This window comes from Poecilia latipinna, unplaced genomic scaffold (assembly GCF_001443285.1).
Source record: "Poecilia latipinna isolate Pla-1442-1.1 unplaced genomic scaffold, P_latipinna-1.0 Scaffold304, whole genome shotgun sequence".
Taxonomy (NCBI): Eukaryota; Metazoa; Chordata; class Actinopteri; order Cyprinodontiformes; family Poeciliidae; genus Poecilia; species Poecilia latipinna.
This window is the reverse complement of record NW_015112920.1, coordinates 68,854-84,289: the sequence shown is the minus strand read 5'-3', so window position 1 is coordinate 84,289 and position 15,436 is coordinate 68,854. Positions and strand designations below refer to the sequence as shown.

At 35.9% G+C, this 15,436-nt stretch overlaps 3 protein-coding genes across 3 annotated transcripts in view; 1 reads left to right on the top strand and 2 right to left on the bottom strand.

Annotated features, from left to right (window-relative positions):
* rragca (Ras-related GTP binding Ca) overlaps positions 1 to 3,735 on the bottom strand; it is a 13,126-nt gene extending 9,391 nt beyond the window's left edge. Inside the window, exons 1-2 of the mRNA XM_015034560.1 lie at positions 3,340 to 3,735; positions 76 to 279 (exon numbers count right to left, since the gene is read on the bottom strand). Coding sequence (XP_014890046.1) covers positions 76 to 279; positions 3,340 to 3,522 — 387 coding nt within the window. The 5' untranslated portion in view covers positions 3,523 to 3,735. The remainder of the gene's footprint in view (positions 1 to 75; positions 280 to 3,339) is intronic.
* An 861-nt stretch (positions 3,736 to 4,596) lies between these two features.
* Positions 4,597 to 7,029, top strand: LOC106948721 (C-Myc-binding protein). The gene is made up of 5 exons (XM_015034559.1): positions 4,597 to 4,756; positions 4,900 to 4,972; positions 5,809 to 5,857; positions 5,977 to 6,106; positions 6,616 to 7,029. Exons 1-5 carry the CDS (start codon positions 4,742 to 4,744, stop codon positions 6,661 to 6,663), a joined length of 315 nt encoding a protein of 104 aa, XP_014890045.1. The 5' UTR covers positions 4,597 to 4,741; the 3' UTR covers positions 6,664 to 7,029.
* A 1,860-nt stretch (positions 7,030 to 8,889) lies between these two features.
* Positions 8,890 to 15,027, bottom strand: rhbdl2 (rhomboid, veinlet-like 2 (Drosophila)). Its single transcript, XM_015034558.1, has 8 exons — positions 14,219 to 15,027; positions 12,934 to 13,156; positions 11,927 to 12,075; positions 11,093 to 11,205; positions 10,805 to 10,905; positions 10,429 to 10,489; positions 10,273 to 10,334; positions 8,890 to 9,892 (listed from the first exon to the last, which is right to left on the bottom strand). Exons 2-8 carry the CDS (start codon positions 13,123 to 13,125, stop codon positions 9,713 to 9,715), a joined length of 858 nt encoding a protein of 285 aa, XP_014890044.1. The 5' UTR covers positions 13,126 to 13,156; positions 14,219 to 15,027; the 3' UTR covers positions 8,890 to 9,712.
* Between the last annotated feature and the right edge of the window lie 409 nt (positions 15,028 to 15,436).

The following is a 15,436-nucleotide window of genomic DNA, read 5'->3' as shown; positions in this document are numbered from 1 at the left end:
AATCCCTTCCAAAAAAAACCCCAAAAAGAAAAAAAAAAAAAAAAAAAAAAAAATAGCATCCTGTTTGTTCCTCACCTGAGCATCGATGACAAATATCAGCGCTCCGGTTCCTCTGAAGATCATCTCGTAGTCAAAGGTGGGGTCGAGAAAGTCCACCTGGCCGGGGAAGTCCCAGATCTGGAAGTTAACAAAGGAGCTGCTGGAGATGTCATCCTTGTAGATCTTGTTGGTGCTCTCCAAAAACAATGTCTCGTTGGGGGACATTTTGTGGAACACCACCTGAAATGACAGTCATGTTTGTATTTTAGCAGAACGAACTCAAACGGCTTGTTTCACTTGTGTAAAACACAGAGTCTGTAACATCTGTGAAAATTTGATTACTTACACTTAATCAAATGGAGAGTGACAAATTGTCTAAGATACGTCAGAGCTAAAATATAAAAGTTGTTCAGTTTGGTAATTTGGCACTTTTAAAAAGCCAGTTTGCAACAAGGACAAAAATAGAAATTACTGTGAAAACAAGGAAGTTCAAACTTCAATAGATGTCCAGCATCGACTCAGCACTAGCTGCAATCATTAGAAGAGCATGAGGTTGTAATCGAAATGTCAATATTGTGCTCTCTCCACAGCTTGGCTGTATAATGCTGAATCATCACGTTTGGTTAGCTTTAATCAAATCTGTTCATTTATTCATATCTGATTCATGTATTCAGTATTTCTCTAACAACTAACAAGTAAAGAAACTTGTGACTTTACTCGTTGCAAGTAAAGTAAGTTGTAAAGTAACAAGTAAACATGTTTTGGTTTACAATTTTAGAAAATAAAAACCTACAAACTTTACAAACTAAAAAATGACCAAAAATTAGCATTTTGCATATTAAACAAAAAAAACAAAAAACAATGAGACAGAATAAAAATGTTTAAAAAGCATAAAAGATTTTATAAATCCATGTTTAGATTTTTTCTCTCCATTAATTGAAAAAAAAAAATAAAATTCAGTCCTCAAATGGTTGAGAACCACAGGCATAATACCTGAAAATGTTCACAAAACAAATCTTTCAAGATTGATTTGAGAACTTTATGTAAAAAGTTATATATTGCTTTTAAAGACTGAATAACAGCATTCTGATATGGTACTAGAAGATTGGAAACATTTTCTGTAAAACATCCAATTTTAAGCATTAATTCATGTTTTTTCTAAGCAAAACTACTAACACTGTTGCAGTTTGACTTGATTCAGGCACAAAGCTATCATTTGAGTGTCACATGTCAAACAAAAGGGAAAGAAGGTCAGAAAACTGCAGACTTGCTCATGCTCATCTGACGCAAGACGCCACTGCACTCAGCATTTTTCAGTTACATGCTTCAGAGGCAGATAGTAAGATAACAGCTGTCAACTGTTTGGTTAGGTATTAATCAAAGCTTTGACCAAACAAAGCCTGTAAAGCAAAGAAAAAGAAGACAGCAATTTCTTGATGGATACATAGTATTGCTCCACAGCTGCCATTTTGATTCAAAGACCAAAGGCCAACTAGCAAGCAAGCAAAAAGCCAAATCACATGCTCTCCAAAGGCCTGCAGAGGAACAATAATCTCCTACTGGAAACTGTGTGGATTAGAAATGAAAAATGCCACTCTTTACTTTTATTTCTTTGCACTCTCAAATCACGTTGAATTTTAACATAAATAATGAAATATCACAGATGGAACAGAGGATTCTTATCAATTATTCAAACACAGCATCAAGCTAAAGTAAGACTTTAGGAATCTAATTGTAACACAATCCAGTTTCAGAGTTATTTTTTGTCTTCTGCCAATCGGAAAAAAAGGTGGCCAACTCCTTCAACTGTAAATAAAACTGCTTTTTTTCCTAATATATGATTGTAATCATGCTATATCACACAGAATGGAGTAAAGCAAGTTTGAACGCTGAATGGAGGTGGTTGAAATCTCAAAATCAGTCAAGAGGAATTTAACCTAGTTCATATTTAGAGAGGGGGTCTACCCTTTGTTCTTTTCTCATTTGAGCTTTTGCTCTTTTTCACATCACAACTACAAACTTTTATTTATTTCAACAGGATCTTATGTGATAGGTCAGACAACTTTAAAAAGTACAGTTTGCCAAAAGTAATGTAGGGAACAATGCAAACAAGGAAGAAGGTGCTCTGCTCAGGTGTGACCAAAATTTATTTTTTTTGGCCACATATAAAGTAGAAATTATCACCATGAAAACAACATCCCCTCTTTGAACCATGGTGGGGACAGCATGAAAAGTGGGCAGAGATGACAGGAAGATGAAGTAAAACACAGTGAAATCCTGGAGAAAAAAAACATTAAAAGTTGCACTTCAGACTCGAGTGGAAGTTTAATTTACAACTGAACTACAAGTATTTCTATGTGTTAGATTATCCTAGACAACTTTGAGACCTAAATCTAGTTGGGAATGTTTTTTTTTTCACAACTTGAAAATGTACATACGCAGATTATTTCAGTGCAATCTGAATCGGCTCTAGCTATTTTGCAAAGAAGAATGGGCAACATTTATCATCTCAAACTGGTTCAGACTTGCCCAGAAAAAATTCCAGATGTAATTTAACCAGATCAATCAATCAACTTTTACTTATAAAGTACATTCCAGAAAGAAGGCATTTCAAGGCATCATAAAAAAACAAAAACGTCATGCAATATAAAATCAACAATCGAAACATTATATTAAGTCAAGTGCTATGTTGAATTCTTAGTCGATTATGCTTTAAAGGCAACTCCAAACAGGTGAAGTTGCCTTAGAGTTGCTCACCTAATTTACTAATTGGGTAAGCTACTGATTATAATTGGTGACAATGCGTTTTATTTAGGGATGTCAGAGTAGAGGGACTGAATACATACGCACATTTTAGGATGCGTTTGCACTTTGTGTTGCTCTAATACACAAAACTCAGATAGAATACACTGAAGTTTGTGGTTGTGACGAGACAAAAAGTAAAAAAAAAAACTTTAGAGGGTGCGAATAAACTCGCCTGTCTCCTGCGTTGAGGCATTGATTTAAAACAAAAGGTAAAGGTGTGGTCAGTTTGCTACCGAGTCTTTGGCATGTGACATGCCGTTTGTCCTCATCTCATCGACTGCCTCTGTCCACCTGGTTAATAATTACCAGCCGCAGCTTTCTGGCTATCAGCTTGTTATAACAATCCTTGTAGTTGCACACATTGATTCCCTGATCACAATTATCATTAGCGACATGCTAAACTAAGTTGCTAGCTATTTTAACTGAGAGAAGCAAATGAAAGCGGCCCCTAGCCTCGCAATGCTAACACTTTAAAGACAGCATATCTCTCCCCACCTTCTGTATGGATGACTTGCCGCTTCGCCTCAAACCCATGAGCAGGATCCTCGGCTTGCTGTCTGACGGAGACGAGCTGTCCTCGATATCGGGCTCCTCTTCACCATAACCGAAATCTTTGGGGAACGAGTCCGAAACCCCATAGCTGTCAGCCAGCTGTTCCACCTCGTACTGAATCGACATTTTGACCTAACAACGGTCGCTTCCGCTGTTTGCGTCGCCTCTAAATATATCTAAACACAGTTGTGTTTGTCACCAGACGCTATAAACCTGTCTTATTATGAAAACAGGTAGTCAATATCGTATTAGCCTCTTGAAAACACAGTGCATGATGATCCCACACATTTCCTTAGGATTTCCTCTTAGCTGAAAAAAAAAATGCTGATCGTCCCGCCTTTTGATTCTGATTCGTTGCTTGGATTACATCTCAAACGATGATTGGCTAGTGATCCTGTCAGTCTTTTGAGGTTTTTCGTTGTCACCTGACTAGTACCCAGACTTGTTTTGTGAACTAAACCGTCTATTAGGGAAACAAAATAGTTGCCTTTGCAGTATTAATCTATTTAAACCTAATGAAACTGTGTTTTGTGGTTTTTGTTTGTTATTTCGAAAGAATAAATATTTATTGAAAGTTATAAAATACTGCTAAACAGAAACTGATAGATATTTGTCAAACTACCAGCAGATGGGGACAGACACACGCGTCAGTAATTCAACACTTTCAAAGTCTATCTAAAATGTAGGAAATATCATAATTAAAATATTTTATATTTATTCCAGAGAAAATTAGTTTTAAGATAGCATGTGATGTAAAGATATACATTGCGATTCCATCAATAAATAAGTAATAAAAAAACAAAGAAAGAAAGAAAGAAAGAAAGGAAGAAAGAAAGGAAGAAAGAAACAAAGAAATAAAGAGCAAAGAAAAATAATTTTATTCATGTTATTTTATTTGCTTCTTAAATTGATCAGATTAAGTGGGGTTTATGTAGTTTATTTTTTATTTTTTTATTCTCTCTTATTTTTTGTTGAATCTATAATGACTTGTTTGTGCTGTGATTGGAGTTCAATTTGTCTGTTTTAGAAATGTAATGTTTTTATTTTGTGATTTTATTAAAGATATAAATATTTTACTGTAGTCGTCAAATAATCCGTTTTATCTTATGTATTTAGTTTAACTAATGAAGGTTTTCCTTTGTACAAATGAGGACCTGCTGCATTTTACATGAGATACATGAAGGCAGCACTGAGTTCAGTGCTGCTGTATGTTTGGAGCCCTTAAAACGAAAGTTAACTTTACCGACCCGGTGGTACTTTACCTGTTTTTCATTCGCTCCGATACCAAAGCGGTAGACTAAATATACAAGCTTTGCATTCAGTCAGCTTTACAGCCGATATCATCATGGCGCATTATAGAGTAAGTGTTTTTAATGTCGCTTTATATTTCTCCATGTAAATTAGAACTTATTAGAAATCCTGCACGCTAGCTGCGCTGTTAGCACGCCAGGAGGCTTCAAAGTAAAATATTCTCTTTTTAATCACTATGTTCTCTTCCCACAGGCCTCTGACTCTAAGAGAGAACATTTCAGAAGATATTTGGAAAAAACTGGAGTTGTTGACAGTCTCACCAGTGGTGGGTCGCTTATTTCTTATGTGCACTACAAAGGCTGTAACTTCTGGGTTTTTATTATGGAGTTGCAAGCCAACATGGGCTATGCTCACGCTCTTCATCGCTACGCTCTTGTTTTGTAATTTACGTAGGACTCTTGGTCATGTTTACCGTTTAGATTTGACAGCGACAGCTTCAACAACAGTTTTAGTGCACTTTATTTTTTGCAAACTTTTCCAGTTTGCAATGAGAAGATGAGGTTCTAAACCTTACATAATTCACTGCGTAGTGGAGTTCAGCTCTCAGTAGGCTATGCTGAGACCATCTAATTAAATTATTGGACTCAGGTGTGTTTGAGTAGAGACGCATTCAAACCAGAGGAGCAGAAGTCTTGTCACCAGGACTTGGGTGGAGGGGAAACTATTCATAGTTGAATAACGAGACTGTAGCAAGATTTTGGCTACGAGACGATGTGAAATTCTCACTGTACAAGTAAAAATTCCAGTTTCACAGCGTGTACGCAAAAAAAAAAAAAATGTAAATAAGAATACAAATCATAACCCAATACAGCTTCAAATTTAAATAAGAAAAAATCCACTATTTTTAAAGTGTGTAAAATTGATTACAAAGTTAAAATTTCATAGCATTTATTAAAACTTCCTGAATTTACTATCAGTTTTCAAATATCTATTGCTTAGATGATACACATATGCCTTGCTCTTAATAGAATAACAGTTATAACTGGCTGCTTATATTAGCCTTTTTCCTTTCCTAAATGAAGAAGTCTTTTGGAGGTGAGGTAAATATGTCTGCCAAGCAACAAGAGATGTATATTGTAACCTTCTTCTGCTCCTTTTTAGTTTTTGTGTCTCTGTATGAGCAACAAGAGAAGCCTCCCAATGCTCTGGAGTATCCTTCTTTATACACGTCTCATTTCGCCACCATGTTTTATTTTTGTGGTGTGGTAACGATTTCAAATTTTTGCTGAGAACTCACTTCCTGTAGATTCTTTAACCAACTCCTTCCAGATATGTGAAGGAGCATCTTGGTGCTGTTCCCCTGACTTCAGCAGACACAGAGGCTCTGCAGCAGGAAGTGAACGACCTGAGACAGAGATGTGCATGTCTGGAGGAGGAAAATAAAGATCTCAAAGCAAGGGTATGTTGCTTGTTTTTTGTTTGTTTGTTTTGTTTCTAATATTCTATATAATTGGTCTGAATAGTTATGAAAATGTACCAGCACAGTCCACAAGAGAGCACTGTATTCTTACATTTTACTCCAAAGAATACAGTTCATGTTTTTTATGTGCAAATGGCATTTGCTGGTTTTCATCAGTAGTTTATTTTTTCATAGCTTTTTTAAAAAAAAAAAACTTTTGTTGACTTTATCAGTGAATAAAAATGGATTTCAGAACCAACATTGGTGTAATCAAAAATAATAACTCCCTTATAAAATCTCCTCCCATAATTGGCCCAGTTTTAATCAGGATGGAGTGTCAGGATTGTTTGCATGTTTTTTGTTTACATTGTGCTGCTCTCATGCCTGTCTCTTTAAATGGGATGTTTTCTCTTATTCCAATGATTCTCATTATGAAAAAGTATTGCGGTAATTGTTCAAATGAAATGAAAGCTAACGCCAGTGTTTTTTTGTTTTGGATTTCTTCCTAGCTGCAGCGATATGAACCAGCTTCAGAAGATGGAGCCGCTGCTAACTAGATTTCAACAACAAACTCGTCTTTGTTTTGATAAACGTATTTGTTTATGCTGCTGTCAGTTTGAATTTAAAGATAGGACTACACCGTAAAAGGTGAAAGCCGAATGTTTTATGTGGCTGTGATGTTTATCTGTAAATCGCAACTTTATTCTTTTCTTATATTCTAACTTATTCTGTATATGTTTGTATATATTTTTCCTGAGTGTTCAGTCTTTTGTGAAGTACGTTCAAAGTGTGGCATTTTGAGTGCAATTTATTTTGCTCCTCAAAATGGGAACACACGTAACATTGTTTAATGTTTTGGATTAAGGCAGCCAGTGGTCTGAAACTGGCATGAAGGGGAAAAATAAACCTTCAATTATTCTAGCTCTGCGGGCGATTTGCATTTCTGTTGAATACTTCAACAATATTTTGACCCTGATCTTTTTCATTTATCATACAAAATGCATTCAGAAACAATAATGCATTAAACTACAGAAGTGAAAATGATCAGGGTATGTCTTGCTCTATACTAGGTTATTTTTTTCCAGAAGCAAAGCTTGTTTCTATTGAGGACAGCTATGTTCTGCTATTTCATTACCAATATGCTCAAAGTCACATTTTTTTTAAACTCTCACTGCACGGCTTTTAGTGGCCAGTAACGGCTTTCTCTGAGGGCTAAGCCCCTAATTCAGATTTCCACAGGGCTGTACAAAGAGGTTGTACAAAAACTGACTTATGTTGAACTTTTCATTGAAAAAAATAACTGACATTTACCATAAAAGAAAACAAATACTGCAGACTTCTTGAGAGGTACAGCTGCATCTCAATGCATCATATCATTAAAAATCTGATTTGAACTTTAATTAAAAAAGTGAAGCTCCTCTAGATAAGAGATTATTTTCAAAGGCTTATTTGATGATTTTACTGATAATTTAAGAAAAATGAAAAGCTTAATTTCTTGAGCCCTAAAAAATGAGAAGGTTTTGAAAATCCTTGATGTCTTAATCTGTGAACAAGCTCTAATGCGCTCCAGCATTTCCAAAAACAGCAGAGGTGTGAAAGGACAGCTGTGAACAAGCAGAAAACTTCACAGCTCACTGATGTATATGTCATGACCTTTAACTTTATAACTGTAGATGCATGTGAATAAACTAGAGCTACGTTATAAGAGAAAAAAAAAAGTTTTTCATTCACTACTCTGTACTGCTTTGACTTTGAGTTTAAAGATAATCTACAGCTTTGGGGGGTGGGTTTCCATACGTTATAGCAATCCTATTCAAATTGGATGGTAAATGTTAACAGATGTTCAGTGCAGTTCAGTGTTTTTGATAAACATGTCTATGTTCTGTATTATTTGTTTCTCAGTAAATACAAAAAGCAATTTAAAGATTTAAATTTCAAACATAACACAGTAAGTATTTGCATACTAAACGAAAACCCGTCCAAAACCAGTAGTTGGTGGGGTGAATCAGAGGGTTGGACTGTCGGGGCATGTTTGTCAAACTGGATCCTGTGTATGTAGTCTTGTGTTCTCAGGAACTCTTAGCCTGGATTCTTTGCTGCACTCTTGAGAATGAACTCAGAAACTGATGAACAGGATTTACATCTGGCCCAGTATTTGTGTTTATGTGACACCTTCCTGGAGCTGAATCGGCTGCGTTGTCGGCGGCAGCTGTATAGATAAAAATGTCTTTTACATGTCAGAATAAGGGCTACTTACAGTAGGAAAACATACCATATCACAAGGCTCAGATAATCACATACTGGCTTCTTGAGTTGCATGATGTTTCATGTCTGTATGGATATTCAAGCATTTTTCTAACACATTACAGAAAGGCAATTCTGAAAAAGATGCCATCCTGCATTAGGCGTCACTGATGGAAATGACCAGTGAGTGTATTTTTGAATTATGTCAAATACATCTTTAAATTTATATTGGCAAAGTACAGGGTGTTAGTCTTGTCCCAGGATGTTTTATTGATGTCAGCACAGAATTGGTCAATAAGTAATTTATGCACATCTCGTTTCCAGAAGGGTTTACAGAATTACATAAAAATTAAGAGACATGGTCTCCATTTTTTTAACCCTTCTCTACTTTTTCCAGAGATGTGAATAAATTATTTTAGTGTAATTGAGCTCAGTTTAGAAATGCCAAACTTTATACAGATAGTTGATAAAAATGACTTCAATATGAAAATACAAGTAAATTGACAATTGATGGTAATCTATAATCAGACAAAAGCTAGTAAAGAAACTTTAAAATGCTTCCTTTATTTCAGAAGGCCAGGTTGTAAAACACACTCCAGTAAACTAACTTTATTTGAACACCCTGATATGAAAATTCAAAAGCAAACAAAAAGTCATATTTGGACTTCAGTTGAAAAGTCTCCATGGCCTCTTAGATTAGAGGTATGTCTTCTAAAACATCATGTTTCCACATTACCAAACTTAAAACATACCCCATTTTTAAAGCTAGTATTTAGCTATCACCTTTACAGAAAATATTAGAAAAAAAGAAATTACAGTTAACTTTTAAATGTGTTAACAATATTAAGACATAGTGATGTGTGTCCATCTGTTTAACATCTTAATGGACATTTCATTATTCCTTTATCAGGATACAGCACAATAAATGAGACATAAAATGAGACCTGATGATTAAAGCTCTGTAGTATTTTTAGTGTTGTTAATAAGGTTTGAAAATGTGATTTTTGTGAAGAATAATTCACATTCACAGGAGTTTTGTTAATACTAGATGAGAAATGTTGATGCAAACAAAACAAGCAATGGTTTCCATCAAATCAGTACATGGAAATTAAGAACATCTTATCTGGAAAAAAACAAATATGATTTGATTAAATATTCAAAACACCTCTTTTTTGTCAATAGTGTTTGCAGTTCTGAGACACCACTAAGTGGCCCTATTATACACCAAGTCAAAATACAAGCTTTAAAACTAGAAAATCCATATCAAGATCAGAATAAGCAATTTGTTGATATTCTCAAAGACTTCAAGACAAGTCAAAACAAGCCTCCTGAGCAAAACTTTGGGTGAAATCTTCTCCAGTTCTACGATGCAGGAGAGATGAAGATGTTGAAGAACACAGCAAAGATAAGGAAGACAGCATATCCCAATATGCAAATCCAGAAAAGTGGGTTTTTACACAGCTTCGTATTGAATTTGATGAAGAAGACGTATCCGATAGTCAGTCCAGCAACAATTCCTCCCAAATGAGCCACAAACGACACCTGAAGAAAATATGATAAAAATCAGGTTTCAGTTCAGGCCTCTAGGCTGTAAGCTGCCATTAAACATTTAGTGACTCCACTAAATGTTGAGTCGAAACTCACAGGACTAGTTTAACAGACAGTCAATAAAGTAAATGGGTGAGGGGGTAAGGAGTCAAGTTTTCAGTAAACACCATTTGTGTTTTTGTAGCCATGAAGCTAAGAATCAACTTAGTTATTCCAAAACCAAGTTGAAACCATAATTCATGCAGATGTATGCAGAAATACATGCATACAACTGCATGAATGACAGCTCGTCAGGAAAATACTGTGTGGGTATTTTTGATCCTCTGTTTCCGAGGAAGCTCAGAAATATCTGGTTTGTTTTTCAGTGCACCTACCTTTACACCTCCCTCTAAATTGGCAAATCGTCTGTACAAGGCATAGCCGAAATCTGCAACAACTGAACACAAAGCGGCGTTAAATCATTGCTACAAATGATTGTGCACTTCCAGACATTTAAAAAGAACATTGACAAAAAACAGAGGGGAACCTACCAATTAAAACGATGATGAGGATTCGAGTCACTCCAAAAATAAGTTTCATCTGTTTGAAATTCTGTGAAAAGGAAGAAAGGAAATCAGATGAAGGCATTTCCTCTAAAAGTTCATTTGTTTGTCTTTAGTACAATGTGCACCGTGTCACAAAAGTATTTAAATTACTGTAACTTTTTCACGTTTCATCACAAAAGCATGGCATTCAGCCCCCAAGAGTGAGTGGTTGATAAAACCACCTTTCACCGGCATTCAGAAATATCTCCCTCAGCTGACTTTTGTGCCAAAAAAAGATTCAAATGTAATTCCCCCTGCCTTAAGCAATTTCCACATGGAAGAATGTGAGCAGATCCTCCTGTCATGGTGTGTCTCAACTTACCACCACTGCATTTATGAAATAACCTCCATACAGGGCATAAACGCCCCCAGAAGCCCCAACCAAAACAGTGAGAGGATCAAAGATGGAGCTGGCCAAAGACCCTGGGGGGGAAACGCACAGATAAAATCATCAACAGGAAGTACAGTTTTAACTCAAACTTGGAAAAACAGGCTTCAAGCATTTTTAAACAGCACAAAATGGTTTTATTTCTCTTTGGTGTCTCAATCTCAGGTACCTGTTTCAGAAGAAGAGAAGCTCAAGATAAAATTAGAGAAAGGTGACGCTTACCTGCGAGGACACCAGCCAGGTAAACCAATCCTACTTCATGCCCTTTGTGGACCATTTCCAGTGGGATCCCAAGCAAAAGTTGCATCACTAAGTTCCCGAAGATGTGCCCCACACTGAAAAAAAAAGAAAAGCTGCAGGTTAACACACACTGAACCAACATCCAGATACAAAAATGAGACTCCACCCCAAACAGGACAATTTTTTTGTGGTTTTAATTGTTTTGCTACAGCAGAGTGTCTGTAGTGAACAAGCTCTTTGTCTAACCAAACGGTAAACGCTTACTGTCAATTTCCTGCATTGGAAAAACAGCTGCCGAGTGTGGCTAAGCAACAGATCAACAACAACTGATCATTCTATGAATTTAATCAAAAAACAAACCAATAATTATTGATATTGACTGATATGAAACACTTAAAAGTTTTTCATCCAGTCCTAGTGCTAAGCAACGCAGCTAGCCTGAAAGACACCATTCTTTCTAAGATTTTTTTAGCATCCGGTGAACTAAGTAACTCCTGTTCCTCTCAGCTAATGCATTTTCCTGCTTGGTAAATATGCTTGGTTTTTCTGTGTGGCTTGTACTCACAGGATATGAAATTTCTTGGTAGTTTATGATTTTATATATATATATATATTTATAAATTTTCACTAATATTGCTCCTTTTTCAATGTAAATGATGTCTAATGTCCAAAAGCAACTGTTGCACAGATGTAATCCAGCAAGTTGAATTTCAATATCTAAAGAAATGAAAACTGAGGGTGGTTTCGCACTTCCTCACCACTGACTGAAACTGTCATTTCATCTTTGAAGTATTTCAAATTTCTGACTATCCTCACCCAGCGTGGATGAACATGTAGGAAACGAACCGCCATGCTTCCTGTCTTTTGGCAGGATCGTAGGTGAGAGGACTTTTCCAGATGCCTTCATCCAGGGTCACCCACTGCTTATGAGGCTTCCACAGGGCATAGTAGATAAACACTGCCAGCTATGGAAGAACAAGCATTTGACACTCAATAATATTTTTAAAACTTTACAAAATAAATATATCAGGAGCAAAACTGAATGCAAAACAGCTGTGATGACATGACAGCAGGAGGGAAACAGACTCACAGATGGTGAGGTTTGCTTAACTAAAATGTGGGGCCTTTCAAGATTACTCCCAACAGTGTGTTCTCACAGATGTCTTGGAAAACGCTGCACACCGAGAGACTAGCACTCCAACAAATTGCAAATCCAGCAATTATCAACATGCTAAACGGTGAAAAAACTTAGATAAAAAGGAGTGAACTCTTTATATTTTTAGACAATACTAATTTTATGTAAAATATCAATATAAGATTTTATTTTGTATTTATTCTTAATCAGGAAGACTTCTGTGTCACCTTCTATTTATCCTTGTAAATAAAAGTGGAACTATATATGAATTTAACAGCAAATCCTCCAGAACTTTTGTTAAACAGCACAGCAATTACATACATAATCAGATGTGGATATAAATGAGTTACATTTACTTCAATAACCTTTTGGTGAAAATGTACTGCTAGGAGTATTTTTATACCATACTTTTATTTATACTTGAGTATAAATTCGGGTTACTCTATCTATAGTTACTTCAGTATATTAAAGTTACACTTATTTCACTTCAACACAATTTGCAGCTACTCTACCCAACTCTGTATGTGATATTTATAGCAAAGGCCTGACTTTTCTAGTATTTATTAGCGTGAGATTATGCTACTGCAATAAACTTTATGAGTTAGGCCGTCAGAAGGAAGCAGCACATTTGTTAACATTTAAAGCCGCCGGAGAACTTTACAGTTTGGGGATTTTTATCCCAGCCTACCTCTGCAATACTGATGCCGATGATGAAGATCGGAGGTGGGCGGCAGTTAGCGCGTTGCATGTACCGGTCCCGAAACTCTGGTGGGATGATCAAATTCTGGAACTTCCTAAAGCATCCCGTCTCTTTCCCTTGATTTATCTCCGGCTCACTGTTGTCCTCCTGCTCCGCCTCCTCGTAGTCAAGGTCACCCATCTTTGTTGCTACAGTCGTACACTGCAAAGCTCTGAAATGCATGAGGAAAAGCTTTAAGCGTGCAGCCCAGAAGAACAGAAGGAATATTATGGTGATAATACTGCATATCCTATTCTTTATAGGTTAAACGGGTTAAGTAGCATTCTTTGCATTTTGTGATATGGCTTCTTCTCCAGTGGAGCATCAGTGTGTGAGGGAGGAAACTGTAGAAATGACTGAAAACAAGTTTTCAAAGAGGAAAGTTGGAGAATTATGCTTCACTGTATCATACTGGAATGCAGGAAACAGTAGACTGTTTAGAACAAGGCAGTGATAGTAGTCAAAGCAGCCCTTCAAAGTAAAATACATAGAAATGATCAGAGAGAAGAAGGCTTTTAGGGAAAAAAAGAGATGTATTTCCTGTTTCAGTTTTTATTAGATAAAATCACAGCTAGTCTTAGTGGGAGGTTGGCACACACATACACACAGAAATATATGTATTATATATATTTATTAAAATCAAGATACATTGGATTTATTCACAAAATTGCTTTTGCCAGAACCAGGTTCTAGTCTGGATCAGGAACAAGAAAATTTCTGTGCTTAAGCTAAGCTAAGCACAAATGACATTATAGTAAAAGGGAGCTAATCTTAAAAATTTCAAAAGTGAAAAAAATCTATTAATTAAACTTCTAATGAGAGAAAACCTGGAATTATTTTATGAAATCAAAATGTAAACAAGGATTCAGATAAGTGAAATAACTATTGTATTACTGCTTTAAGAGATTAATTGTAACTATTTTTTACAAGATATTTAATAACTAAAAGGATGTTCAGTGTAAATAATTAAAACACTTGAGTAACTCATGTAAAACGATTAGCACCTTTTTAATAAAGATATTATTTACTGTAAAACTGAAACTCCCCGCGTTGCTTCTGTTCCCTACAGTACGTCCAGTAGCTTTGCCCAAGCTGAGGCATTTCCTGTTTGTTAAGCTTCTCCTCTGCTGATGATAATATTCACGCCAAGTTGGATGGCCTTTAAAAAGAAATATACAGAACTCGTTTTTGTTTTAGGCTCTTCCTGGTAGAAAACAAAGTGAGACCAACTCACCTGAACTTTCAGCAGGAACGCGTCGGTTTGCTCCAATTAGAAAACAGTGAAAGGTTCCCACGATAATTCAAATGTCAAATTTAAGCTCGAGACAAAAACAAAGCAAGTGACTACCCCAGCCCCTCAGTGGTTTCAGACGAACTGGCCCCAAGTGAGAAGGGGCACACAAAAAAATCGGTCGGAGATAATTATAGTCTTTGCTTTCTTTTCTCCCTCCAAGACGCTTCCTTCCTCCGAACAAACAAATCACGAGTGACGGTCGTTTCTGGTTCCTTTGTGACACTTGTCCGCAGCTTGAAGAACATCTAGTGGCTGTACTTCCCCAGTCGTGCAGTCTACAACAGTCTACCTGTTTCACGTTGCCACACCTGTGGTCAGTGACGTCACGGACAACATAGGGCGGCAAAAAACAAAAGCGTACATATCTTCATCATGTACAAGTATTGATCATCTCTCGTCCAAAAGAAAGGCATACGTTTTAATTGTTTACGCAACACTAAAGAAATTATAATACAGTGAATTAAAACAACGAATGTGTTAATGATGCAGCAACTACTCAAGCGTACCACATGGTGGCAGTAAAACTCTAAATTAGGAATGACGGACGTTTAAACGGTTTTAACCCTTTTTCTAACAAGGCTAAAAAATTAAAAATTTTTCAAATTTTGTTTTGGCAGTAAAGTTTCCAGGAAATGCCTCAAGTATAAGCGCTTCGATCCCTTTTCCCAGGAGTAGTTGAACTTGACTTTTCAACATTTGGTTAATGATTTTTGCGCTTAAAAGATATGCGGAAGTTTAATCTTTGATGACTAATCTTTATTGTACAACTTCTAAAACCCAGTAACTTATATTGCTATTTTGCCCAATACTTTAAAATCCTAATGCCTTTTACAATATTAAGTTCTTAATATTTTCATTTTCATATATATATATATATATATATATATATATATTTTAAACACACAATATATATTGGACAAAATGTGTGTATGATACATTAATGGTGTAAACAAATAAAATCAGAAATTAAAAAAAAACACCAAATATAGTTTGTGTCTTGCAAAAGCCACAATTCTGACTGTATTTTATTGTGATTTCAATCATAGCATATAAAGGTTTACTCCAATTCCTCTGATTCCAGTATAAATGCAGCTGTTCCATGAAGATCCCAGAGGTTTGTCAGGGGGAAAAAAAGTAAACAAACCACATTATGAAGAC

Bases quoted from the DNA above. Each gene is read 5' to 3' on its own strand.
- LOC106948721 (XM_015034559.1), top strand. The intron at 4,973-5,808 runs GTGGGTCGCTTA...GCTCCTTTTTAG, and splicing joins TGTTGACAGTCTCACCAGTG to TTTTTGTGTCTCTGTATGAG. The intron at 5,858-5,976 runs GTATCCTTCTTT...AACTCCTTCCAG, and splicing joins AAGCCTCCCAATGCTCTGGA to ATATGTGAAGGAGCATCTTG.
- rhbdl2 (XM_015034558.1), bottom strand. From the start codon at position 13,125: ATGGGTGACCTTGACTACGAGGAGGCGGAGCAGGAGGACAACAGTGAG. The intron at 12,076-12,933 runs GTAGGCTGGGAT...GTTCTTCCATAG, and splicing joins TCGGCATCAGTATTGCAGAG to CTGGCAGTGTTTATCTACTA. The intron at 10,906-11,092 runs GTAAGCGTCACC...TTTCCCCCCCAG, and splicing joins CCTGGCTGGTGTCCTCGCAG to GGTCTTTGGCCAGCTCCATC.